General features: G+C 39.8%; 1 protein-coding gene across 2 annotated transcripts in view; it reads right to left on the minus strand.

Annotated features, from left to right (window-relative positions):
- adamts13 (ADAM metallopeptidase with thrombospondin type 1 motif, 13) overlaps positions 1-19,538 on the minus strand; it is a 30,796-nt gene extending 11,258 nt beyond the window's left edge. The window contains exons 1-19 of one of the 2 annotated variants that reach the window (XM_041787291.1): positions 19,165-19,536; positions 18,807-18,867; positions 18,550-18,683; positions 14,149-14,232; positions 13,845-13,969; positions 13,599-13,745; positions 10,025-10,159; positions 7,912-8,062; positions 7,704-7,808; positions 7,465-7,616; positions 7,316-7,379; positions 6,814-6,940; positions 6,592-6,740; positions 6,360-6,480; positions 5,034-5,114; positions 4,585-4,766; positions 4,267-4,414; positions 2,393-2,522; positions 2,123-2,302 (exon numbers count right to left, since the gene is read on the minus strand). In XM_041787291.1, the coding sequence (XP_041643225.1) occupies positions 2,123-2,302; positions 2,393-2,522; positions 4,267-4,414; positions 4,585-4,766; positions 5,034-5,114; positions 6,360-6,480; positions 6,592-6,740; positions 6,814-6,940; positions 7,316-7,379; positions 7,465-7,616; positions 7,704-7,808; positions 7,912-8,062; positions 10,025-10,159; positions 13,599-13,745; positions 13,845-13,969; positions 14,149-14,232; positions 18,550-18,683; positions 18,807-18,867; positions 19,165-19,242 (2,354 nt within the window). In that variant the 5' untranslated portion in view covers positions 19,243-19,536. Of the gene's footprint in view, positions 1-2,122; positions 2,303-2,392; positions 2,523-4,266; positions 4,415-4,584; positions 4,767-5,033; positions 5,115-6,359; positions 6,481-6,591; positions 6,741-6,813; positions 6,941-7,315; positions 7,380-7,464; positions 7,617-7,703; positions 7,809-7,911; positions 8,063-10,024; positions 10,160-13,598; positions 13,746-13,844; positions 13,970-14,148; positions 14,233-18,549; positions 18,684-18,806; positions 18,868-19,164 lie in introns of both variants that reach the window. The other variant, XM_041787292.1, reaches the window with a different exon arrangement.
- Positions 19,539-26,558: the final 7,020 nt, after the last annotated feature.

Raw genomic sequence — 26,558 nt, forward strand, 5'->3', positions numbered from 1 at the left:
GTCAGCTAGCTAGCTAGCTAGCATTCTGGTTGACAGAAACATAGCTTCTGCCAGTCATGCTATCTGTCAATCAAATGAGGTGCGTCAATCAGTGCGCAGTGAGGTTTTTCCTAAATATAATCTAAACATTGTGGTACAAAAAAATTAACCCCCCGTACAGTGAGGGCACATGAAGACAATAGCTAATGCGACAAGTTTGTTTATTTTTTAACCAGGCTGTAAACCAATTTAATTAGTAGTGTAAAAACTGGCGTTTTAACAGGTGTCCAGACAGGACTTCCAGTGTTTCTGCAGCCAGCCTCAAGTGGACACTTGCTGTACTGCAGTTCTTTGCACTTCCGCATTGGCTTCATTTTCCAGGACTGGAGGTTGCCACTTGTGCTGAATATGAGACTCTTTAGCCTCGACCTTTGACCTCCAAAATCTAAAAAGGGTATTCTTAACTCAAAGTGTACATTTTTATAAAAGTTTGAAGAAAAAAAATCCCTCAAAGCATAAATCCTCTAAGACCTTCAAAGTAGTCTAAAGATCTCTATTAACAAACTAGGGATGAACATGTGGCCCAGGCACCTTGAACAAAGTTTAAAGCCAGACAAGCATTCTTAAGGCACCCTGTTCATAAGAATGACCTAGAATGAAAGGGATTAAAATGGGGCACATTGACCTTCTAATTAATTTATCCCCATTAATTTATAGTCAAGTTGGACAGTTTTGCTAAATCTGAAGTCTCACAGCATAAATAAAATATAGTCTTCCAAAGCAAGGGATGAACATAAGGCCCTTTGACTTTTGGGTTATGACCTGCAATAATCTAATTGGTTCATCCCTGAGTCATTGTGGACATTTGAACCACGTTTGAGAAAAAGAATTCCTTCAAATCATTCATTTTGCATTCACAGTAAAGGGATGAACATGAGGCAGTTTTACCTAGACATACAACCTATAAAATCTAATCAGTTATTCTTGAGTCATAGTGGATATTTCTGCAAAATTTAAAGACAAAGCAGTCCAAAGATATTGGATTTACTCTTAAGGTATGAAATTAAGGCTCTTTTATCGGGATCTAGGACCAAGAAATCTCATCGGTTATCCTTGATTCAAAGTGTAAATTTATGAAATGTTAAAAAAAAATACCTCACATTCACAAGCATGGTATAAGATGAGGCCTAATGGCCTGAACCTTTAACTAATAACCTAAGAATTTAAAACGATTTATCTGTGAGTCATAGCGGACAAGTGCGAAGAATTTGAAGCCAAACCCTCAAATAATTCTAAAGGTATCCTTTTCATAGAAATGTCCTTGAAAAAAGCTGAACATGAGGCCCTTTAACCTGTGAACCCCAAAATCTAATCAGTTCATACTTGTGGTGGGATGAACTTTTGTGCAAAAGGTGAAGAAAATCCAACAGAGTGCTCTTGAGATGTCCTGTCCATGAGAACTGACCCGATGGATGGACAACCAAAAGACATAATGCCTCAGGCCTCGGCTATCACCAGAGCAGAGGCATAAGTAGACAAAGAAATAGGGAGAAATTAAGCTGATGAGCTAAAACTAGAAACTGTTAATGAGGTTTCTTTATGTTTTGTGTATGTTTGCCTGCTTTTTCAATGAAAATTTTATGTAAAGCAAACTAAATGAATATGTAAGAAAAAACAGAAATTAATTATCGATAAAAAGCAAACAGGAACTTGGCAGAATAAACCCACATAAATGACAAATAAGAGCTGAGTGTTTTTTAATAACAGTTTTAATGGACCTTCTGGGTATTATGTTGATTTCCTTGAATTATAATTAAAATTATCCAAGTGTGTTCACACGAAAATTAAAACATCTTTCCAAATTTTGATTTTGTGAGTGAGTATTAGAGCATCAATCCTGTAAACAAGTCAACAAAGTCAGGAGTTTTAATTAGAAAGTAATGTGTGATAGTGAAGTGCCAGTGAGACCTGAAAAGTGAGAAACAACTGCTTTTAAAGTCAGAGAGACTCAACAGGATGGTCCAAATTAAAATGATAAGTAGAATCATTGTCAGCAGTATGAAATCTAAAGACAGAAGAATGTTAAATGTAGATGTAAAAAATTGCAGGAAGGAGCTTGTCTGTAGATAACATCACATCTTACCTGGCAGGACAGTGTTGCAGGTTACATTTTTCAATAGTATCTGGAGCAGCATCAGTCGTACATTCAGAGTCCGGAACCATCACCACTTCACCTCCTCGTTCCTGAACGCACCCCACAGGACGCACTCGCTCTCCTCCACCACAGGAGGCGCTGCAGGGCCCAAACATCCCTGTTTCCCACCTGTAAGACAGTGAATTATTCATGAGTGCCAGTTTGTGCTGAGCTGCTTGTGTGCATCAGTTCATCTGGAGAGAACAGTATGAACCTTACCTGGGGGGACAGGGCGAGAGCTCACAGGGTGTGGGTGGTAGAGAGGATGGAGGGGGGGATTCACAACTCTGTTCCTCCAAATGATTGTTTGTCTGTTCATCTACACAGACATGTAAATGCTTCTGCACACCTGTCAAAAATGTGTTTATTTATGGAGACAGAAAAATACTTTCACAAATAAGATTCAATTAAAAAAGCCCTACAAAGATGAACATCTTTAAATTTTAATTTTACTTTGTTTTCATTAGATAGCTAGCACAATTTGGTTGTTTTTTTAAGGACTCCACCTCTGTATCTTGAGAACAACATTTCCGGTTTCAAATGAGTGAATTTCCCAAGATCTCCCAGCATCTCTTGAATTCAGCTCAGGTTCCTCCCATTTCTCTGGATCTTTGCTGAGATCTTTCTATACCTTGATTGGCATCTACCTGTGCTAAATTAAATTGATTGGACACGATTCAGAAAGGCACACACCTCTCTATAGAAGGCCTCACAGCTGACAATGCATACCAGAGCAAAAACCAAGCCATGAGGTCAAAGGAACTGCCTGCAGAGCTCAGAGACAGGATTGTTGACAGGCACAGATCTGGGGAAGGCTGCAAAAACTTTTCTGCTGTACTGAAGGTCCCAATAAGGAAGTGGCCTCCATAATTCTTAAATGCAAGAAGTTCAACATAACCGAGATTCTTCCAAGAGCTGGTCACCTGGCCACACTGAGAAATCGGGGGAGAGGGCCCAAGTAAGAGGGGTGACCAAGAATCCAATGGTCACTCCATCTGAGCTCCAGAGACCCTATGTGGAGATGGGACAAAGTTCCAGAAGGACAACCATCACTGCAGCCCTCCACTGATCTGGGCTTTATGGCAGAGTGGTTAGACAGAAGCCTCTTCTCAGAGTGAAACAAATGAAAGCCCGCTTGGAGTTTGCAAAAAAAAAAGCACCTGGAGGGCTCTCAGACTGTAAGAGACAAGATTCTCTGGACTGATGAAACCAAGATTGAACTGTTTGGCCTCAGTTCTGATTGTTATGAGTGGAGGAAACCAGGTGCTACTCATCACCTGCCCAATACCATCCCAACAGTAAAACATGGTGGTGGCAGCATCATGCTGTGGGGGTGTTTACAGCAGCAGGGACTGGGAGACTGGATGTAAAGAGATATCCTCAATGAAAACCTGTTGAGCAGCACTCAGGACCTCAGACTGGGCCTAAGGTTCACCTTCCAACATGACAATGAGCACACAACCAAGACAACACAGGAGTGGCTTAGGGGCTGAGAATGTCTGTAATTGCTGCAAAAGATGCTTCAACTAAGTTGTAAGTAGAGAGTCTAAATACTTATGTCGATGTGATATTTCATTGTTTTCCTTTACATTAATTTGCAAAAATATCTAAAATCCTTTTTTATTTTGTTATGATGGGGTACTCATTGTGGATTAATGAAAGAAAATATGAGTTTCAACCATAGTAGCATCAGGCTGCAACACAACAAAACTGAAAAAGTGAAGGGGGGGCTTAATACTTTCTGAATGCAATGTATATTTCTAATTCTATTTAACAATTTGTGTTTCTTTCTATTTTGTGTCTTTAAAGCATGATTATTTATTAAATTAATTCAGTAGACATCTGATGGTACTTTTGAGAGGAAAATCAATCTGGCATGTACAGTTCCAATGTTTGTATGAGGAAAAAAACACTGTAAATAGGTTAGAAAAGGCTTTATCCAAACAGTCAATTTTTTCAACACAAATGGCTCCCTTTTTTAATCTTATTTATACAAGGCATTTGCTCCAACATCAAGAAAGCAAAGATTATGATGCAAATCACCCTGTGAAATTAGAACATTCACATGGACTATTTTATGTTTTGCTACTTACCTGAGCCACAGGAAACAGAGCAGGGTGTTGTGATGACAGCCCATTTGCCCTTAGGTTTGCTGTCACTGATTCTGGCTGGTGAGTAGAACTGATAGCTTATATTTGGATTTGTTTTCTCTCCATATTCTTTACCGTACTTGCGGTAAACCTGTAAAAGGTAAAAAATGTGCATTCGTTTTTCCAATCTGGATTTCTTTTTGTGTCTTCTTCAGAGATATAGAGTTAGTTTTTCATTTATTTGGCCTCAGCTGAACAAAATTTGTTCAAATTCTGAATCAGACATGAAATCACACACATCAAAAATGTCCTCTGTCTGACCTGTACGTGTATCTCTTCCTGCAGTGGCCCAGACAGAAGCAGCTCCTCCATCTCAGGCAAAAGATCAGGGGTGAGGTGGAGGTGATACTCCAGGCGGTTATCATCCAGTGGGGAGGGATGGGTCATATTCAGTGCCATGCTGCCCATACCAGACACAATGTACTGATCCCCAACCTTTACAGCTGTGGACACAAATTTGTAAGATTTTTTCTGCCTTTTTGCTTTTTATGATAGGACAGCTGAAGAGAGACAGGAAATGTGGGGAGAGAACCAGGAGCTAGACATCTATCAAAGAGCTAAGGCTGAGAGTGGAACCTGCGCCTGAAGCAGCAAGGACTGTATCAGCTGAATATGCTCTGCCAGCAGAGCTGACCAGGCACCCCAGGCACATCATCATCAAAATGTAGCCCTGCTTACTCTGATTTAGAAGCTGGAATGATGACACTCACCCATGTGTGTGAAGAGGGGTGCCATGTTGACAATATGAACCTGAGTGGCGTTCACTGGCAGAGAGAGGAAGGTGGTGTACTCTGAAACAGAAAGGAATGTAACATAATTGAGGGAATAACATACAGAATTCCGGGTTTTAGACTTTTTTACTGATCAAACTAATCATTCATTTTGTAACAAACTGTTTAAGAAAATCAATTCTAAAACACTGGAAACAATATATTTTAAGTGCCTTTATATGTTATATCCATGCTGTGCAGCTGTCCTTGTGTACATGCTAGAACAACTGAACCTTGCCGAAGCCCACCTCTTGCAGGTGTACCAGGGCCAGGGAGGTACTATGCCTTAGGGAGCACTTACACTAGTCAAGCAAACTGGACTTTGAGGCTCAAGAGTGCTTGGGCACAGTATGGATTACCTTGTCTGAGTGCATCAGGAGGACTTTATTTCCAGTAAAAAACCCTTATATGAGGTTATTTGGTAGCGTTGTTGATCAATCTGGGTCTAAATCCTGACATCTCAGCATACAATTTCTACATATTGTGCCTGAACTATGCATAGAACTGCCTTCTTCAGGTTGAAACCTGGCTATAGCATTTGAATTCTTCTATGGGATGATCTGGAGGTGACATGTGGTGCTAGCTTTGTCACCACAGAGCTCAACAGTGACCACCCACCTCTCAAGAGGCTGTGGTTTCATAAGTAAACTTCTCCATTCAAGTCCTCTGTAGTAAAAATGATCATCAACTTGTAGCAGCCTCTGTAAACATTTTCATAGTGCCTGCTGACTCTGCCAATCAGAGACATCAATGTGACATTCTAAGATTGTGGGTAGCATAGTCCTTTTCAGGTCGGGTCGGAGATGGGAGGTTCTGTTGCCTGTGCTGTTCTGGCCTCCTGATGGCCCATGCCCCATCTCATATCCACTATGGAGAAAATTACAGTGCAGCCAGTACTCCCAGAATGCTTTGCTGCATACTCCAACTCAAGCATGTGTGCAGCAGAGCAAAAATGGAAGATGTCAGCATTTATAAAACAGTTTATTCTCCCTTAATGTATTAAATTCATCCACAAAATGACAATGGCAGTTTACTTATCAGTAGCTACACAATATCAAGTGCAGTTTTCTACATATAATTAAGGATTCCTCTTCCTGATGGTCTTATTTGCTTTTGTACTTCATATGGACACATTACTATTAATTCTATTCTGTTTTATAGGCAGATAAAACTCTTCACAAGGGCTTTAAATAAGTCATAGATAATCCAAAAAGTGTATTTGCTGCTATAGAATCTGCTGAATAATGATCTATAGTTGTTTTCTACCTTTAGCTTGTCCGCCAGTGTAGGAGGCCGAGGTCAAACTGCAGGTTGATCCATCTCCTCCACACACTCCACACACATCCCTCACTTTCCCTGAGAGCAGCACACCATCACAGCCAAACAGCTGACCAGAGACAAACAGAAGACGTGTTAGTCTGAGAGTAATGAACAAAGTGTGTAAGCCTAAGCATGCATCTTTTTTCTGCCATGCTCACTCTCACTGAGTCATCTCTACCTGACATCTCCCTCTCAGACAGGCAGCTGTGGAGCCAAACGGAGGCGGGTCATCAGACTCACAGCGAGTACCGTCCACAAACTGAGATCCTCGGCTCACAATGAAGTCTTCTCCTTCGGACTGGCACATCAGTCTGCACTGCTCATCCCCTGGTTATGATGAGAGAAGGTTTTTAGATTTTTCCCTTTATATGTGGAAAAAAAAGGCTTTCTAAAAGCTTACCTTTTGCAAAGCCTACAGCAGGGGCCCAGGTGTAGAAGGAGGCAGTGTTTGGTTGCAGGTAGAGAGGTTGGAGGTCTGTTTGGGAACACTGCTCTGCCATGAAATCCAGCTGGGTGCTCTTGCATGGCTGCAGAAATATTTTCAAAAGTACAGAAGTACTGATATATTTGTAGCTCCTGACACATCTATACCTTCAGCCACCATATAAGCATTCTGTGCAGGACACTTTTCTTTTATCTAAAATTGATTTTGAGATTATCTGACTTTGCCCCGAGCTCATGGTCCAACTTTTAAATGACTTCTGTGCCTCTGAGTCTCTGGGTCATCATCAATCCATCAATCCTCCTACTTTCTGGAGGCTTCTTAGTGAAACTTTGACTGCTCATTACTCAAAAAAGATGAATCAAAGTGGGATGATTCCAGGTACAATGATCCACTGAGTAAACAGTGCTGACCGACTATATAAAAGCCCATTGTAAACAAAACATGAGCAAGAACCTACCTGCTGGTGACAAAGTTCAGCTTCAATATCCGGGCCCTCACATTCATTCCCTCCAAAAGCAGGTCTAAAAAAATGACACAGGAAATCTTAAAGTAGCACTAAAATAGGCTAAGATGAACAAGTTTCCTTATATGAGTTGCTTTTAATACCTTGGGTTATTGCACTTTCGTGTGCGATGAGTGACTCCCCCGCCACATGACCGTGAGCATGGGGTGAACTCCGACCAGCTGGACCAGGAGCCATGCACCACCACAGACAAGCTGAGCTCATCTAAGGACACACAACGCCCCCTCAGACACCACTGCAAAAGAGGAAAGCACATCATAAAAAGACAGGAAACTGGAGAAACGATTGCACCAAAATGACTTAGATGTGGGGGAATAGTAACCTGATTAGGAGCACACTCAGTCCCATCCAGCAGAGGGACAAGGAGACGTTTGCAAGAGCTGTCATCATCAGGGTTAATGTGACAAGACAGGGCACGGCAAGCTGGCTGGTGGAAAAGGAGACAGAAACAGTAACTAAATGTAGTCATACTGTGTTTGTAATGTAAGATGCCATCTGGTGGAAAGACGATGCTATTGCAGCTGACTCACCAGGTCAGGGTTGGTGAAGGAGCAGGCTCTGGCAGAGCTTCCGAAAGCTATTCGGCACTGATCATCAACTCCATAATATAGTCCAGGTTTCCAGTCCTGCAGGGAGCCTCCCAGAGCTGGCAGGTCCTTAACACACTCAGCTTTACCTTCACTGTAAGCATGCATATAGTAGTTATTTTAGACATAAGAACAAAAGCAGACATGGATTATAATGGACTTTGATTTGAATAGACTTTGATTAATATGGAGTTGCCCCCTTTTGTAGCTCTTCTTGAAAGGCTTTCTTCAGTGTTTCTATAGGAATTTGTGTCCATTCATTCTGTAGAGCATTCATGAGATCAGGCACTGATGTCAAACGAGAAGGCCTGGCCCATAATCTCTGTTCCAGTTCATCCAAAAGGTGCTCGATGGGGTTTAGGTCAGGACTCCGTCAAGGTCTTTTACACAGAACTCATCAAACATGTCTTTACAGTCCTTTCTTTGTGCACAGGAGCACAGTCGTGTTGGGGTAGAAAAGGGCCTTCTCCAAACTGTTGCCACAGAGTTGGAAGCATAGCATTGTCAAAATTGTCTTGGCATGCTGAAGTATTAGGATTGCTCTTTACTGAAGGTAAGTACAAAACAAATATGGGCATCTCAGCTGAAACTGTATAATGTGCCTGTAAAAAGTAGTCACCCCTTTGGGTGTTTTACCCTTTTATCGATTTTATAAATCAGTCATGGTCAATATAATTCAGCTTTTTTTGACAAAACAATACAAGATAACCTCTTAATTTCAAAGTGAATACAAATTTCTGAAAGTAGTGAAAATTAAACAAATATATGCACTGTATAAGTTACTGCATAAATAATTACCCCCTTTAAGTCGGTATTTAGTAGGTGCAACGGCTGCAATCACAGCACTGAGTCTGCACATCTGGACACTGTTACTTAACTCCATTCTTCTCTGCAAAACTTCTCAAGCTCTGTCAGGTTTTTTTCAAGTCCAGCCACAAATTCTGTAGTGGATTGAGGTCTAGGCTTTGTCTCAGCCACTCCAGAACATTCACCTTGTTGTCTTTAAACCATTTCGATGTATCTTTCACTGTATGCTTCAGGTCATTGTCTTACTGGATAACAAATCTTCTCCCAAGCATAGTTCTCTTGCAGACTGAATAAGATTATCCTCCAGGATTTTCCTATATTTTGCCACATTCATTTTACCCTCTAACTTTACAAGCCTTCCAGGGCCCGTTCTCAAGAGGCATCCCAACAGCAAGATGCTGCCAGCACTGTGCTTTACAGTGGGGATGGCGTGTTTGTGGTAATGTGCTGTGTTTGGTGTGTCTACCAAACATGGTGTGTTGTCTGGTGGCCAAAAACACCATTTTGGTCTCATCAGACCAAAGACCTTTCTTCCACTTGACCATGGAGTCTCCCACATGCTTTTTGGTGAGCTCTAGTCCAGATTTAATCTGAGTTTTCTTCAACAGTAGTCATTGGGGTGAATACTTTTCTAGGCACTGTAAGTCTGCGATGTTAAGACAGCATGCAGTTTCCTGCAGAAACAAGAAATTTGGCAAAATATGGTGCCTCAGACTTTTTGTTTTTTCATATATCCAAACAGGGGTCGATATGTTGGATTTTTATATCATATTATGTCATGTCATATCCTGTTGTATTGTACTGAAATTCTAAATTCCGTAATTGCGACACCCCTAATTTCTATTCATGTGATTGTATTAATGTCACAAAAATGGCATTATCAAACTCTTTTTTTTCACTATCCAAAAAGGTGTCAATATTGTTGGATTTTTGTATCATATCACATTGTGTCACATCATCATATCTTATCGTATCATACATCATACCATATCAAATTCCATAGTATCATATCATATCAGAGTTCACAATTCTGGTATTATGACATCCCGAATTTCTATCCTTGTGCTCATATTAATGCCACTAATAAAACAATAACCTTTCTGAATATGTAAAAAGGAGATCTATAAAACAGCCTGAGGGAAAATATTAATATAAGAGCTGCCAAAGGAAAGGCCTTTCAGTAGCATCAGGCCTGCATGATGAATGAGAATCTTTGTCCTGCACAGCTGCTCTGCACAGGTGAGCCCACCTGAAGAATGTGAACAGCTGCTGTCTGCTGCAGGAGGACCAGGTCAGATCCACACTGTTGTAGCCGCCGTCAGAGGCCATCATGAAGCCGCTCCTGCCGCAGGTGTTTCCCACCCCGTCGTGGTTGATCCCAAAGCTGCGTGAACGGAATATAAAACACCAGCAATATAAATCTCTATTGCTATATCAGGAAGCTATCTTAATGACGTTTTTTAAAGTCTAATTTTTTTGGTTGGTGGTGATTTTTAAAGTTTTCACTCCATTGTGTGGCAGAACCGCTCGATGCAATTAAATTTTAAGAGTCTCCTCTCTGAGGGTTTGCTTCATTAAACGCTCTGTTGTTACTGCTCTCTGTACTCAGAATGATTCACTTTATTCTATTAACCATACAACATTAAACTGCACTTTTAATATCTTTTTCAGTCTTTGATTGCCTTATAATTTATGAAAGTGTTCCCAGACAGGCGTATAATCTTTGTTACTTATTATGAGTAAAATATTAAATGTGCTTAAAGTAAAAGCTTTCTTGACACAAAGTTAATGCCAAATTTCTACTAAAACTTTTATTGGACACTTTATTCTACATACATGTTTCATTCTGTGTTTGCCTTAGTGTAGTCTCATAGTTCTGGATATAGCTTGATTTGCTGTGAACTGCCTGCAATGCTTTCTGGATTAAAATGGACTTTAAGTTAAAGTAGTATGGAAGCCCTGTATGGACATGCATTTTAAATCTCTATTTACTCTATTTTCCCATGAAATCAGGTACATTTAAGTTGTTTTCTTAAAATCCTGACTTATAGTTGTTGTCATTTCAGGATAACACTGGTGTTTTGTTATTATACAGACAGATTTATCTCATCATCTTGAGAAAACAAAGCTTGTTTTCCTTTCATAGCACAATAATTTTTGGTGATCTACAAAAAAGCAATCATCTGATCACCATAGTGATTCAGAGGCCTCAGGCAAAGAGCAATAAGAGACTCTTCTTCACTTAGCTAAAAGCAATCATAGCTTTTGAAGAAATAAACATTCTGAAGCATCCCCTCAATTAAGAAAGCCACTGAACTTTAAAGCATATTCTCAGTAATCTACACTAAGAACCCCATCATGACTAAGTGAAAACAGGATTTTAAAATCTGTGTAAAATTATCAAAAGAATAACACTGAAATATCATCTTCAGGTTCCTCCTATTTCTCTGGACCTTTGGAGTCCACCTGCCCACTTGGAGCCCACTTTGCTTTCACATGGAGGTTTTTTCAACCTGTGGGTTTTCAAGTGGGCCTTCATGTGTTTTGCACTGAGGAATGTCTTCTATTTGGCCACTGTGCCATAAAGACCAGATCAGGGCTGCAGTGATGGTTGTCCTTCTTTACCTTGGTCACATCTCCACACAGGACCTCTGGAGCTCAGTCAGAGTGACCATCAGGTTCTTGGTCACCTCTCCTACTAGGCCCTCTCCCCCAGTTGCTCAGTTTGACTGGGTGACCAGCTCTTGGATGAGTCCTTGCCAATTAAAACTTCTTCCACTTGAGAATAATGGAGACCACTGTGCTCTTGGGAAACTTCAGTGCAGCAGAACTTTCTTTGGCAGCCTTCCCCAGATCTGTGTCTGTCAACAATCCTGTCTGTGAGCTGTGCAGGCAGTTCCTTTGATCTCATGGCTTGGTTTTCGCTCTATTTTGCATTTTCAACTGCGAGGCCTTCTATAAAGAGCGATGTTTCCAAATCATTTCCATCAATTTAATTTACCACAGGTGGACTCCAATCATGGTGTGGAAACATCTCAGCAAAGATAAAGAGAACTGGGAGGAACCTGTGCTAAATTTCAAGTGCTGTTGCAAAGTGTCTGAATACTTATGTCAATGTGATATTCCATTTCTTTCTTTGTAATGAGTTTGCCAAAAAATTCAGTTTTCACTTTGTCATGATGGGGTACTGAGTGTAGATTTATAAGAGAAAAACATATTTTTTTAACTGTAGCATCAGGCTGCAATGTGACAAAATCAGAGGAATTAAAGAGGGGTCTGACTGCTCTCTGAATGTAATGTACTTAGCCTACTTGTCGCTTCTTACACGGTTAACAATATAAGTCAGGATTTCCACATCCCTCAAAGCAAGGCCTAAGTTATACAAATTGACAATATGTTCTTTTTATAGGTGTAATAAGTTTCTATGTGACATCAATTGGAAATTGCTGGTTATCATGGGAAAACAGTAACTTAAATAAGGGGATGCATGTCTACTTAAGGCCCCCATAAAACGAGTAAAGTAAACTCAGCAGGTATTTAAGATTTCAAACCTTTTTATCCAATACACACCAAAGATCAAGACAAAATCTCAAGGCACACTTAATTCATATCGATGCAAACAGCCTCTTTTACACATGTTACAGTATCTTTGATTGACATTGGGGTTATTTTTGTTACCTATTATTATTTTTCCTTTTTATGATTCTGTCTTAGCCAAATTTTAAAATTCTGGTTTTCTATTTATTGTGCGGTAGATGTGCTTACAGCATGGACATTTGACAAACTTCCCTTTAAGGATAAGCTTCATCAAAACAGTCCTATCTTATTGTTCTCTGTCTTCAAAATGATTCACTTATATTTTAAAAGAAGTTGTATTGAATATAATGATATATGAGATCTTCAATGAAAAGAGTGATATCATTTTGTTGTTATGATGGGGAAAAATATGAAACATCTCAAGGGAAAGATTTATAATATTAGGCCATGATTTATCCATTCTTGGACACTCTCTTCTCCTTATACATGTCTTGTGGTACTCTTGGTCTATACAGTCATGGACGAAAGTATTGGCACCCCTGGATTTTTTCCAGAAAATACACCATTTCTCCCAGAAATTGTTTCAATTATTATGGTTGGGGCTGACACTTTTGCACCCTGAGTCTGCAGGACAGCCTGAATTTGTGTGGAAGTTGACTGAGGATGTTTATCCACCATTCCAACTATCCTGTGTTGTATTCTTTTGTCAATTTTTCTCTTCCATCCACGTCAGGGAGATTAGCCACAGTGCCATGGGTTATAAACTTCTTGATACACACAGTGGACCCCTTTCTCTTCTCCATGCTTGGTGTGACACATGCAGGCACACAACACAAAGGTTGAGTCAACTTTTAGACATTCTAACTGGCTTCAGGTGTTCTTTCTAGATCGCCAGCACCTGTTACTGCCACAGGTGAGTTAAAATGAGCATCACATTCTTGAAATAAAATGATTTATCCACAGTTTTAAAAGGGGGCCAACAATTTTGTCTGGCCCATTTTCTGAGTTTTGTGCAAAATTGTGTCAATTTTGTCTTTTTCTTCGGATTTTTTGTGTTGTTCCAATGCACATAAAGGCAATAAATGCATGTATACCAAAAACATTTGTAATTGAAACAATTTCTGGGAGAAACGGTGTTCTAGAAAAATTCCAGGGGTGCCAATACTTTTGTCCATGACTGTATATCTTCATTTTGGCTTTTGTACTTGCACCAAAAATGCAATACTTGAAACTTACAAAATGTTTATTAATAAGGTTAAAAAACTGAACAGTGAATGCTGATTCACCTGTGGCCAATTTCATGAGCGATAGTGATCCCGAGGTCAAAGCCGGTGTCCTCTGTGATCACACAGCTCCAGTCAGTGGAACAAGCTCCGCCCAGCTGAGCGACACCTCTGACCTGCTTGTTCCCATCAGGCAGCTCCAGGTCATACCTGTGTGTGATGGTTAACATCAAGTCAGAGGCAGTTTGAACATTTGTGAGATACTGAGATCACATTTATTAACAACACAGTGAGCTAAAGGTGGCATACCTTGTAATGTACACGAGAAGATCAGCATGTAGAGGGTCTGTGTCATTAGAGGGGTTTATCCTCCTGCCCCAGTCACACACACTTCTCAGACACGAGGTGATGTTGGTGGACATCTGGATCTCTGGCTAGAAGAGGAATCACAGAGACAAAAGTAAGGCAGTGATATTCAAAGCAACTACTGTAACAGTATAAGCCTTGTGTCTACTTATTCTTAAATATGATAAAAGCAGTTTAATACTAAAGTAACTAGACTGCATGCCACATAAAAATCTGATTGTATGACTTATAATAAAGCTCCTCTTACCTCAGGCTCTGTAAGGATGATCATGCGGACCAGGTGCACCCTCATGTTGGCACCCAGGGTCATGTCTCTCAGCAGCTCTGAGGCCTGGATGGAAAATGAAGTGTGATTCAGTCTCATACATATATATTTATACAGTTGCTAGAAAAAGTATGTGAACCCTTTGAGATTTCTTGGATTTCTGCATAAATTGGTCACCAAATGTGCTCCGATCTTCAAAAATGATATGTTTTCGTGTTTTTATTGAACAAAACATGTAAACATTCACGGTGCAGGGTGGAAAAAGTATGTGAACCCCTAGGCTAATGACTGGTTGACCCTCTTTTGGCAGAAATAACCTCAACCAAACATTCCTGTAGTTGCAGATCAGACCTGCACAACGGTCAGGACAAATTTTGAACCATTCCTCTTCACAAAACTGTTTCAGTTCAGCAATATTCTTGGGATGTCTGGTGTGCATCGCTCTCTTGAGGTCATGCCACAGCATCTCAGTCGAGTTGAGGTCAGGACTCTGACTGGGCCACTCCAGAAGGCATATTTTCTTCTGTTGAAGCCATTCTGTTGTTGATTTACTTCTATGCTTTGGGTCGTTGTCCTGTTGCATCACCCATCCTCTGTTGAGCTTCAGCTGGTGGACAGATGGTCTTAAGATTTCCTGTAAAATGTATTGATAAAATTGGGAATTCATTTTTTCGTCACTGACAGCAATCCGTCCAGGCCCTGAGGCAGCAAAGCAGCCTCAAACCATGATGGCCCCTCTACTGTATTTCACTGTTGGGATGAGGTTTTGATGTTGGTGTGCTGTGCCTTTTTTTTTCCACACATAGCGTTGTGTGTTCCTTCCAAACAACTCAATTTTGGTTTCATCTATGGACAGAATATTTTGCCAGTAGTGCTGTGGAACATCCAGGTGCTCTTTTGTAAACTTCAAATGTGCAGCAATGTTTTTTTTTTGGACAGCAGTGGCTTCCTCCGTGGTGTCCTCCCATGAACGCCATTCTTGTTTAATGTTTTACTTATTGTAGATTTGTCAACACAAATGTTGGCATGTGCCAGAGACTTCTGTAAGTCTTTAGCTGACACTCTAGGATTCTTCTTCACCTCATTGAGCATTCTGTGCTGTGCTCTTGCAGCTATCTTTACAGGACAACCACGCCTAGGGGGAATAGCAACAGTGCTGAACCTTCTCCATTTGTAGACTGTCTTACTGTGGACACATGAACATCAAGGCTTTTAGAGATACTTTTGTAACCCTTTCCAGCTTCATGCAAGTTAACAATTTTTGATCGTAGGTCTTCTGAGAGTTCTTTTGTGCCAGGCATGGTTCACATCAGGCAATGCTTCTTGAGAAGAGCAAACTCAAAACTGGTGTGTTTTTTATAGGGCAGGGCAGCTTTAACCAACACATCCAATCTCATCACATTGATTGGACTCCAGGTTGGCTGACCCCTGGCTCCAATTAGCTCTTGGAGAAGTCATTAGCCTAAGGGTTCACATACTTTTTCCACCCTGCACTGTGGATGTTTACATGTTTTGTTCAATAAAAACACGAAAACATATCATTTTTTGTGCAGTATTAGTTTAAGCAGACTGTGTTTGTCTATTGTTGTGAATTAGATGAAGATCGGAGCACATTTGATGACCAATTTATGCAGAAGTCCAAGAAATCTCAAAGGGTTCACATACTTTTTCTAGCGACTGTATATTAGGATGCGCAATGGAGCAACATGGCTGCAGCACTGCTTCTATATCTTATCGTATATGATATATATCAGTCCACCAAACTAACACAAACCTCCTCCACCTTCCCCCCTGACCACATAGCTGTCATAGCCCAGACAGCGTCACCAACTTCAACAGACCTAATCTCAGCATGTGCAAGAACTCCAGGAAGTGACAAGGCTAATACTACCCTTCCATGTGGTCCCAAATTGTCCCCACAAACAAAACACAGCAATTCCTGATGCCAACATTATACATGAAGAGGAATGGCACAGAGAGCACAAGAGAAGATAGCGGCAGAGAGAAATGTCTGAAGAGAGAGTTTAAAAAGAGGACAGGGGAAGCAGAGGCAGGGTGAGGTGCCCTCATCAAAGCTTAGCCCTCACCTTCACCAGATCAGGCTGTTGTGTAATGTGGTTGGGTATAAAAAGAGCATCAAGGACAGGAAAAGAGAGGATGAGGAGGGGTTCATCACATCGTGAAGGACTGCACTGGAAAATAGTGCAACAATTCAAGAAAAATGTTTCTCAAAGTAATGGTACAAAGAATCAAGGGATTTCATCCTCTGCAGAAAATGATTTCTTTTAAAGATTCAGAGAAATCAAAGAAGTCTGTGAATGCAGGAGACTAGGCAGAAGCAGGACTGGACGGCTGTGATCCTGCTTTAGAGGCAGACATGTTTATGAAATGTTTGCTGGTATGTTTCCACTATATTTAATAATTATTAATGCATGTATGTATATACTTTATGTGTTACATATTTGTGTGCATATATTAGTCTGTTTCACCACAGGGCCTGATGAACTATGACCTGGGGTTGAAGGAGGAGGGGTACCCAGGGTCAAGCTCGACACATTTCGACATGCATGTCTCTTTTGTATGGGCCTTTTCAGCTCTGGTAATATGCCTGGTAATGTACTCTGCTTCAAAGATGCAAACATTATTTTCAACAGGTTACTGTCATGCTACTGGTCATATGCACGGACATCCAGAGCACTGCCAGGGTTGTGTCAGTCCTGCTTCCCACCCTGTGGTGCCTTCAGGTAGCTTACTTGCCACATCTGCACCTTACATCAGACTCATTTTGTGGCCCAAACATGACTGAAAGTTCTGCAGTGTTGTATATTCTCGCACTTTTTTTTTATTAAGATAGTCTTCAAACGGGATACAGTTGTATTACTGTCTATATTGTTCAGTTTTCCACACAATCAAACAAAAAAAATGAAAAAATAGCTGACACAGTTCTGTAGTGGACATCCCTGCATGGCTAAGGGACGCTTCCAGTCTCAAATTGTGAACACAGTTCATTGCTGCATTCACCAATGCACACTTAAACACAACCTAGATGTGATAAAAAATCATGACTCTGCAGTAAAAGAGCCAAGTTGTAAACTGGTTTACCTGCAGTCCTGAGTTAATCTTTGCAAAGCAGATGGTTTCGCCCGTTTCAGTGTTTCTCACTGGCTAATCCATCTTGCAAAGCTCCCGTCTAGACAGTTTGGGGCCAGTTAGAAAGTGACAGAACCAATCAGTCTCCATAGGCAGTACTTTTGGGCTCGGCAGAGTCGTGACATAAGCAAGCAATGACAAGAGGCCGGTGCAATTATGGCGGAAGAGATTAGCGTGGATGCTGCTATAGTGTCAGTTTTATCAGAACTTGATGAAATTTCTTCCTTAAAAGAAGAACAAAGAACAGCAGTGAGTTGTTTTCTTTTCAAAAACAACAAAAGTCGTGCACTGACATATTTATAGTCGCCATGGTTCGCGTTATTCAGTTCTATATGGAGTGCACTCCTTGGTAGCGGCGCACACATACCTCGGTAGTGACTATGACATCACGTGTTTTGTTTCTCTGATTGGCCCCTAAAGATGTGACAGACAGTACGTTCATCCAATCACCCTCCAAGTTTTTTTCAAAGGCTCTGCCCTTTCCCAAACACTGTCTATCAGAGGTTTTCCAGATGTGTCAGGTTAGTCCTGAGTTGTCACCCAGTGAAAATATCTGGCACATTATAAAACATAAAATATAACAAAGAGGACCCTAATCTATTGAACAAGCAAAATCCTACATCGGTTTGGTAAAACTCATCTACTTGGTTCCCATAATACTTCCAAAGTTTTCCTAAGAGAAGAGGTGAGATACAAAGCGGCACACATGACCCTGTCCCAACTTTTTTAAAACCTGTCTATCATCAGCTCTCATCTTCTATGGACTTTATGGCCACACCTATTAATTAATGAATCCAGGTGTTTAAAAAAAAGCAACTAGCCATGCAGTCTCCATTTACAAACATTTGTGATACAAAATGAGTCTTCCTAGAAGAGCTGCAAAAGGGGATCAGATCCATTTCAAAGTGCATGTATTTGGATAGTCATTACAGCCCCTGTTGGTGTGATGATCAGGCAGCTGAATACTTTTGTCTATATAGTTTATATTGCATATATCCACGTTGGACATTTGTTTTTAATTATGGGGTTTAAACGTTTCACAAATTATCATATTCTCTTTTTGTTCAAATTTTACACAGTGTCCCAACTTTTTGGGACATGAGGTTGTAATCTCTTTTACCAGCTCAGCTCTTATGATAGTGTTTGTTTAAAATTTGGGGGCACACAAAGGTAATCAATACTGTTATCCGTACAGAAAACCTTCCTTTCCAGTGTGTTTGTGCTCAGGCTTACAATGTTGAGGTTGGTGAGGATGTATCGCTCTGTGTCCTGCTTGTGGACCAGCTGGACGTCAGGTCCGACCACCACCAGGAGTTCAAGATGTGTGACATCAGGCACTGCAGCCGATCGAGGCAAACGCACCAACTCTGTAGGTAAGGAGATTATGGTAAAGGCAAAAGACAGTCAACGGTTATATGTTAGGTAAGTAAAAAGACATTTCTCTCCTATATGAATAACTTTTTAATTGTCCCTAACTCTCAGCCACCTACCTGAGGCATCAAAACCAGAAGAGGAAACTATTTCTCTTTGACTGGGGGAGTGATGAAAAGGCTTTAAAAAACACAAACAATGGCAGCATTTTAGAACCTCCACAAACGGCAGCTTTAAACCAGTGTGACTAAACTTAGATCTGTGGCCTAAATCCGGAACAAAAATACAAAACTATTTCAGAGCTTTTGTGTTCTTAAAGTCATTTCCATGTAAATCCAGTAGAACCCAGTTATGACTCTCTGCAGGCTTTTTTACAGGATGATAAACAGTTTAAAGTTGAAGGGTTCAATGTACTTTGCAGAAGCAGTGGAATCACTAACCACAGTGCTGCTGTTCTCCCGCAGCTTTTCCACCTACCTCGTCCAATGGAGAAGTCATTAGAGCGGCAGATCCAGGCCGCAGTAAGAGTAGACAGAGTAGAGTCATAAAAACCATGTTTCCTCTCGTCTCTTCCTGTGCGTCTACCTGCTCTGCTTTAACTCTGGGACAAAATGTGACCTCCTCTTCAGCCTAGCAGAGTGAGTAATGTGGGTTTGAGTAAACAGTGGGGTAAAGTTGATGAAGGACATACGTCATTTGGTGCTTTTTTTTCTCTCTAAGTTTGGGACCAAGAGGGCAGCTATCATTGGTTGAGCCTCCTTTTATCATACTATGACTAATTTTGTCAATTTTGCCTCTGTCATTGAGCAATCACAATCACAATCCTTTAAGACTTTTTGTACTTGAAACTTTTCAGATGATGACATTAAATCAGTGACTGCAGCTGCATGCTAAATTTAGCCTTCAAAATCAACCTTTGAATGGTACTTATATTTATATTTAGCCCTTTCACAGCTGCAATCACTTCTGGATTAAGCCTCATTAACATTTAAAAACATTTTTTGTGGGTTGGTGTTACCCATTGAAGCCATTAGAGGGCAGTCCTGATCTTATGTGGACCAACTGAGAGACACTGGAAGGGAACAGAGGCACACATATCCTCCACAAGAGAGCAACAAAACACATCCACTGTGTTTAAAAGAGCCATAAAATATTTCCAATGCTAATGAACTAATTTATATTCAAAAGACTGGCTGTGAAAACTGTTATAAAAAGCATTAAAGACAGAATTTAAAGTCCTATTCCCCCATTGGGTTATGGCTCAAATAGTTTCCTTTTACTACTTCAAACAGGGCCAGATTTTACAATAAATTCAATATTCAGCATTTGTTGAAAATAAATCTTCATAAGAACATAACTAATCGTGATGATTTTCCATGGACACGTATTATTCTGATGGTTTTCTTTAGATGTAGACAGATTTATGCAATTACCTCTATAAAACAATGATGGTTATTCCATGAAAACATGTTATTCCTAATTCTTCTCTTGAGATAACTCATTTACATCATCAGCTCCAGATAATAATGATGGTTTTGATGAAGGCATGCTACGTAGCAAAATTTTAGAAGCAGGACCACATCTCAACCACACCTCTTCCTGCGTTTCAATAAATTCAAACCTGCCTTTCGTTCTCATATTCCGCAACTCACCCTCCTCTTCCTCTATTTCTCTCTTTATTCTATCCGTAGGGTCCCTGGGAGCTACAGCGGATTCCCTACATTTCCCCAAACCAACCAGCAACTGCCAAATCGCATCCTGTTGATGGTGTAGTCCTTGTTCGTGAAACCATACATTTTCTAATTGTTTTCCTAAGATATAGATTCATTCATGCCATTACATTTAGATGATAATATTTTTTAGGGATGCGCGGTATTATCAGTATGTTATGGGTATCTACAGATAAAAGTGACCAAAGTATCAGTAGATATGAACATTTCTGCCATTATTGACAACCAACTTTGGTTATGAAAATCTGCCTTTATCAGCTGAAAATACTGGCTGTATGGACAAACAAATTTAAGGCTATCGATATAGGCTAAAATTCTTTTGCAAATATTGACTATTGGTATTATTTATTTATTTATTTTTATTATTTTCACTTATTTTCATTATTTATTCCTTATGTACTTTATGTACTCATTTCAGACAATATCCTGTTCTTAGTTCGGAGATTGTTTCCTGTTATTGCTTGTGTTGTTTAATGCCTATACTACTCTTATTTAAGAAAAGACGAACACATTGATATTATTTCTCTGTACACCTATGGTGTGTGACTTTATTTTGCCTGACACTGCCCTAATAAAAACATTTGACAACAAATATTGACTATTGGCAAAAATCATACTATATTGGGCATCCCTATTTATATAAATCTGAATGTTTTCTGGTTTGTTTATGCAATTACTTCTAAATAGCAAATGAAAAAAACATTTAAAAAAAACCCAAAACAAGTATTCCCTGATTCATATTCGTTAACTCCAGATAAAAATGATTGTTTCTCATGAAAGCATGTAATTTGTAATTGTTTTCTGGTGATCTAAACTCATTTATGCCATTATTTCTACATTATATTAATGGTTTTTCATGAAAACAGAGATCTAAACTCAGCAGTTACTCCTAGAAAATAATAAATGTTTTCCCATTAAAACATAGTTTGTGACATTACTTCTTGATCATTTCTGATTACATTCTTGAGATCTAGATTCATATGATGTTACCTGAAATCCTGTCATTTGTGAGTGTTTTCTTGAGCACTAGACTTATTCACATCATTACCCCTATAGATTGAAATGATGGTTTTCCACAAAATTATGTGATTTATAGCCATTTTCTTTCGATCTAGTTTCATATGTGCTGTTACCACTAGAGCAAGGATGTCCAAACTATGGCCCTGGGACCAAATGTGGCCTGCGGTCCATTTTTGATTGCCCCACAGCAAATTATAAAAATAAAATGAAATGTTGTCACATCAGAACTGAAGCTTGTGCTTCACTGTATCGTATTTTTTAGATTCAACACAGGGTGATGCTACCATGCTAATTCTGTAAACAAACATTTTGATTAGAAGAATTTATTGATTTTTTTAAGACACTGTAAATGATAAACATATTGGCAACCAAAATAATAATGGTAGCTTTATAATGCCCTGAATGATGACCACAGCAAATAGCAGAACCAGTAGCATTCCAAGGAGTGGAGCCAGTGGTAGTCAGGGCCAGCCAGGGGCCCCTGAAATCCGATTGGTTTCCCCAAAATCTTTAAAATGATTGGCTATTTGCCTTGTCAGACATCAACTAGCCATTTTAGCTGTTTTAGCTTTTTATTCTTACAAAAGCCCCTCTAGGGACGGGTGTTGCAAATTAGCATTCGCTACAAACATTATTATACTTGCATGGGATGCCTGTTCTCAGTTGTCTATGTTTATTGTATCTGTCCCTATTAAATAAACCTTAAATAAATAAATAAATAAATTTGAGTATAATCAGTCACTAACATATCTTAACCTACATTAGATTGGTTTTTTACCAACTTTAATGTCCTTAAATTACATATATGTTAGCAGCCCCACCACCCTTAAATATTTCTGTATGTGGCCCTCAGTAGAAAACACTTGGATGCCCCTGCTCTAGATAAAAATAATGGTTTTCCATTAAAACATTCGTTTTCTTCAGATCTAGCTGTTACCTCTAAGATGGTGTTTGTGTTATTTCTAGGGCTGTCAAAAGATTAATTTTTTAAATCGTGATTAATCCCAAGATTTCTGTGGTTTATAGCATTTTGAAATTTCACTATTCTGCATTTAAAACTGTTTTTGTGTCATTGTTGATTTTCCTACTGTCTTTAACTAAGGGTAATAGACTTCTAATTTGGATACAGACCTGTTTTCATTAGTAGACTGAAGATTTTAAACATGAATTTGACCATGAGAAAGGAACTTGTTATGGACTGAATGAAAAATAAGTGAACGGTAAAAACAAAAATGCTTGATATCCTCATGGTTCAGATGACTTTTGAGCATTCAGTGAGTTTTTTAAATTGGAATCAGATATTGAAGAGCACTGGTGGACTTATTTTACATGGCTGCAGTTAGGTGCTGACGTGGCTTAACTTGTGTAGTGCATTAATTGGGGATTGTTTGGGGGTAATTGGTTTATTGCGATTAATGCGTTCGATAAAAAGCATGCTTTTATGTTTTTGGGTTAATTTAACAAGATCTTGAGAAAATGACCTCTGAAGATTTTCTCTTGTAAATGAACAAAAAACATCCAATTCCAGCTGACCACTCTGGCACAAGGAGAGTGGATTGAATGCAGTATCAAAAACTATAAATGTCCCAGCAGTAAAAACATATTTTCTTTTGTGTTTGTTCAACAAATCCTCTTACCTACAAATTGGCATCCTCGTATCCCTGGCTTTTGGCTTCCTGGTAAAAAGCAATTAACCCCCCTCCAGTGCCAGCCCATGCCTGCCTCTCTGAATACATGCCACCTGGTGCTTAAGCCACCATTGCTTTTAAAATAAAAGCACTAATAAATACTCAAATATATTCAATAGTAACACTAGCAATACCACACCTATTCTGTAGTATGAATTAAATAACAAAAATTAACTGATAAAAAAATAGGTAAATGAAATGGCAAATGTGAATAGCTCCAGCACCAGTGAAATCAACATCATAGGAAAAGCTGCTGTAATATATGATGAGACAAATAAGAATAAAGGATGCATGACCCCCAAAGGCTTCCATGTTAAAGTCAAACAAGGCCATACCAATACTGTTACCACAGTGCGTGCCTGCTCTGTTGATTTATTTCCATGTTCCTATTGCTTTGCTAATAACAAATGTCCAGCCTGTCCACTTGTCAGATAAACTCTAAAATATTGTTTCACCATCCTGTAAAAAGTGTCTGGCCACCCCCGCTTCTCTCTTTAACCCCCTCTCCCTCCAGAGAGGTTACAGTTTATCTCCACAAAACCAGGATTTGTCCCCTCAAACCCCGTCTGCCATCAGCCTGCCAGATATGTTCCTGTTTTTCAGTCTGAATTAACAGCTGGGTGTTACAGGCATTACACCAGAATTGCTGCTCCACTCAGACCTCAATGCCCTGCTGGATTTACCAAGCTCAACAGACTGTGATAAGTGTTGTTGGATCCCTTTGCCTGTTCCAAGCAGGGGGAGGAATTGTATATTTATGATCTCCTAAATTATATATATGGAGACATATGGGATACTCAAGTGGGCACAACAGATGATGCCTCAGGAAAATGTTGTTTGGATTCATTTATTGAAGAGGGAGGAAGTTGTTTATGGAAAAGCAATGATCTTTTTTCCTCTGTTGGAAAGATGCAGTCATATTTCTGTTATTGTTTCCTTGCACGCCTTTTACTTGACCAGTGCTGCTGTAAAAATGCATCATTTATGTCCTCAAAAGCCTAAAAAAATAAACAACTGCTCTTTGGTTGGCAACAACATTTGGTTAAATAGGTTTTATTTTGAGTCATCTCACCTCGTGTTGTTTCATTTTTGAGAGGCGTTCATGCAGAGTGGCTCTGCTTTGTACATAAAAGGATTCTCGTTCATCTGCCACTCCGCCTGACTCCTTCCATCTGCCAACATGTAGTAAAAGATTCATGAGTGCAAAAACTATAAACATTGACCTACCTCTTTATTGCAGCACCATCATCTCTACTCGTTACATTTAGATACCGTTTTGAGGATATTAATGCTGGACATTGACCTTCTTTGCTGAAAAGTAAATGATGGACGATTCTTTTCAGTAGCTGGCATGAAAACCTGGCTTTTCTTTCCACATCTGACTCACTAAGTGCTTAAATAATCCAATCTCTTCCTTCACAGTGCTCTTCGAAATCTTGCAACTTATCAATTGTTACTGCAACCAGAGGGCGGTGGTTAAATCTAGCACATCTTTCATGTCTGACTCATTGAAGCCGCTCTTCTATTAGGAATGTGACTATTTATAAAACTGACAAAGTGATGGATCAGATGTTGAATCAAAGTTACACTCATACATAAAAACACCACTGCCAAATGGCCTCATAACATCCACTTTTCAAATATATGGATGCTCTTCCTTGCTGTTATGTGCTTTGTTTATGTATGAGCGACTGTCTTCAAGTTATAATGTGCAATACAAATTTGTAAACACGAGAATATCTCCAACCGCTGATGGAGTTTTTACTACCTTCTTGTGTTTTTACAGCTAATTAAGATAAATATTGTGTTGATGGAACATTGTCAGCCTGGAGATGACGACTTTCGAGTTGTAATGTGATGCAGAGGGTGCTTAAACTCTCAGAATATACAGATATTTTCCAATGTGGGGTTTTCTTCCAGCTGTTACAGCATATGTCAGCATATCACAAGGATGCAAAGGCGCTGCAGGGATGTTTAATGATGCTCCTGTGCTGCTGAAGATGATGATTTAATGATGATGGTTTGTGGTTTCTTGTAAAAGGATGGGAGAATAAGGAGAAATGACTGTACTATGCTCAGCAATGGATTTTCCACACTTTAAAATGTACACATCCATGAGATATTAAAGCTTGTGCTGATTTCTGTACCCCTAGTAGACAAAGCTGTTGCCTATATTTTTAATTATTTTCTATATTCTATGTCTGTCATCAGGAAAATCAATCTTACAAAGTTCCAATATGAAACAGTTTTGCCAGGCTGGAAAACTAACCTGACCAATAGGCATCATTTGATGAAAACGCAATAGTAGCTACAGGTGGGGTTTACTTGTACTGGAAACAGCAATGGCTGCCGCAGCTGTAGTGTTCCAGGTGGATGCGGCTATAGTATAGCATTGGTTTTATCAGAACTGGGCCACATTTCTTTATCAAAACAAGAGTGTGGGGGCGCAGGTGGCCGAGTGGTTAAGGTGCGCCCCATGTACGCGGATGGCCCAGGTTCGAATCTGGCCCCAGGCCCCACCGCATGCCTCTCCCCCGCTCTCTCTCCTGTTTCCGACTCTATCCACTATCCTCCTCTATCAAAATAAAGGCACAGAAATGCCCAAAATAAAACCTTTAAAAAAAAACAAGAGGGTGGCAAACCGGGTCTGACGGTTAAATCGTGCCCCACATCAGCAGGCAGCCCTGGTTCAAGACCGGCCTGCAGCTCCTTTCCTGCGTGTCTCTGCTCCATTCTTTCATCCCTGTTTCTGACAATATCTACTCTAAATCCTCTCTAAATAAAAGCCCAAAAAAATCCCCAAAATATATGTTAAAAAAAGAGTAAAGAGCCACTTTAAAAGCCTCTCTTTGCAGAGAAGATTTTTGTTTTACTTCTACCGACCGGCCTTGTCATGAGTTTTATCAACCAACAAGCCCCACTTTTCAGGCAGCGCCTGCCTGTTGAGCTAAGATTGCAACCGGAGCTGATCATGCCAACTACTTAATTTTTCCTTGTCAGTCTGATTGGCTTGTAATGAATTTAACAGACATAGAATTCATCCAATCACCTTCTGTGAATTTTGGGAAAGTCCTTCCCTCCAAAATGCTTTGTATGGGAGTTTTGCCAGGTGGATTGGAAATACATTATATGCAACTGATAAATAAAACAGTCTATCTGGCATGTCAGGTTAACTAAATTCGCCCAGTAAACAAAACTACTATCTACATACAAATGTTGTTACAGTATGCATTATACAGTATACAGTACATAGCGTGTTAAACAGCAGTAGGTATGACTGCCAGTCACTTGGCATTTTACAGCATGCTGAGCCCATTGAGGCTGGTTTCTGATTTTGGGAAACTGAAGTAAAGAACAGCTCAGCTAAAGACTAACTCTATTATAGTAAAGCATCTACTTAGTGCTGAAAAAGGCTTACGAATGATTAACTCTG

Source organism: Cheilinus undulatus, linkage group 5 (assembly GCF_018320785.1).
Source record: "Cheilinus undulatus linkage group 5, ASM1832078v1, whole genome shotgun sequence".
NCBI classification, from domain to species: domain Eukaryota; kingdom Metazoa; phylum Chordata; class Actinopteri; order Labriformes; family Labridae; genus Cheilinus; species Cheilinus undulatus.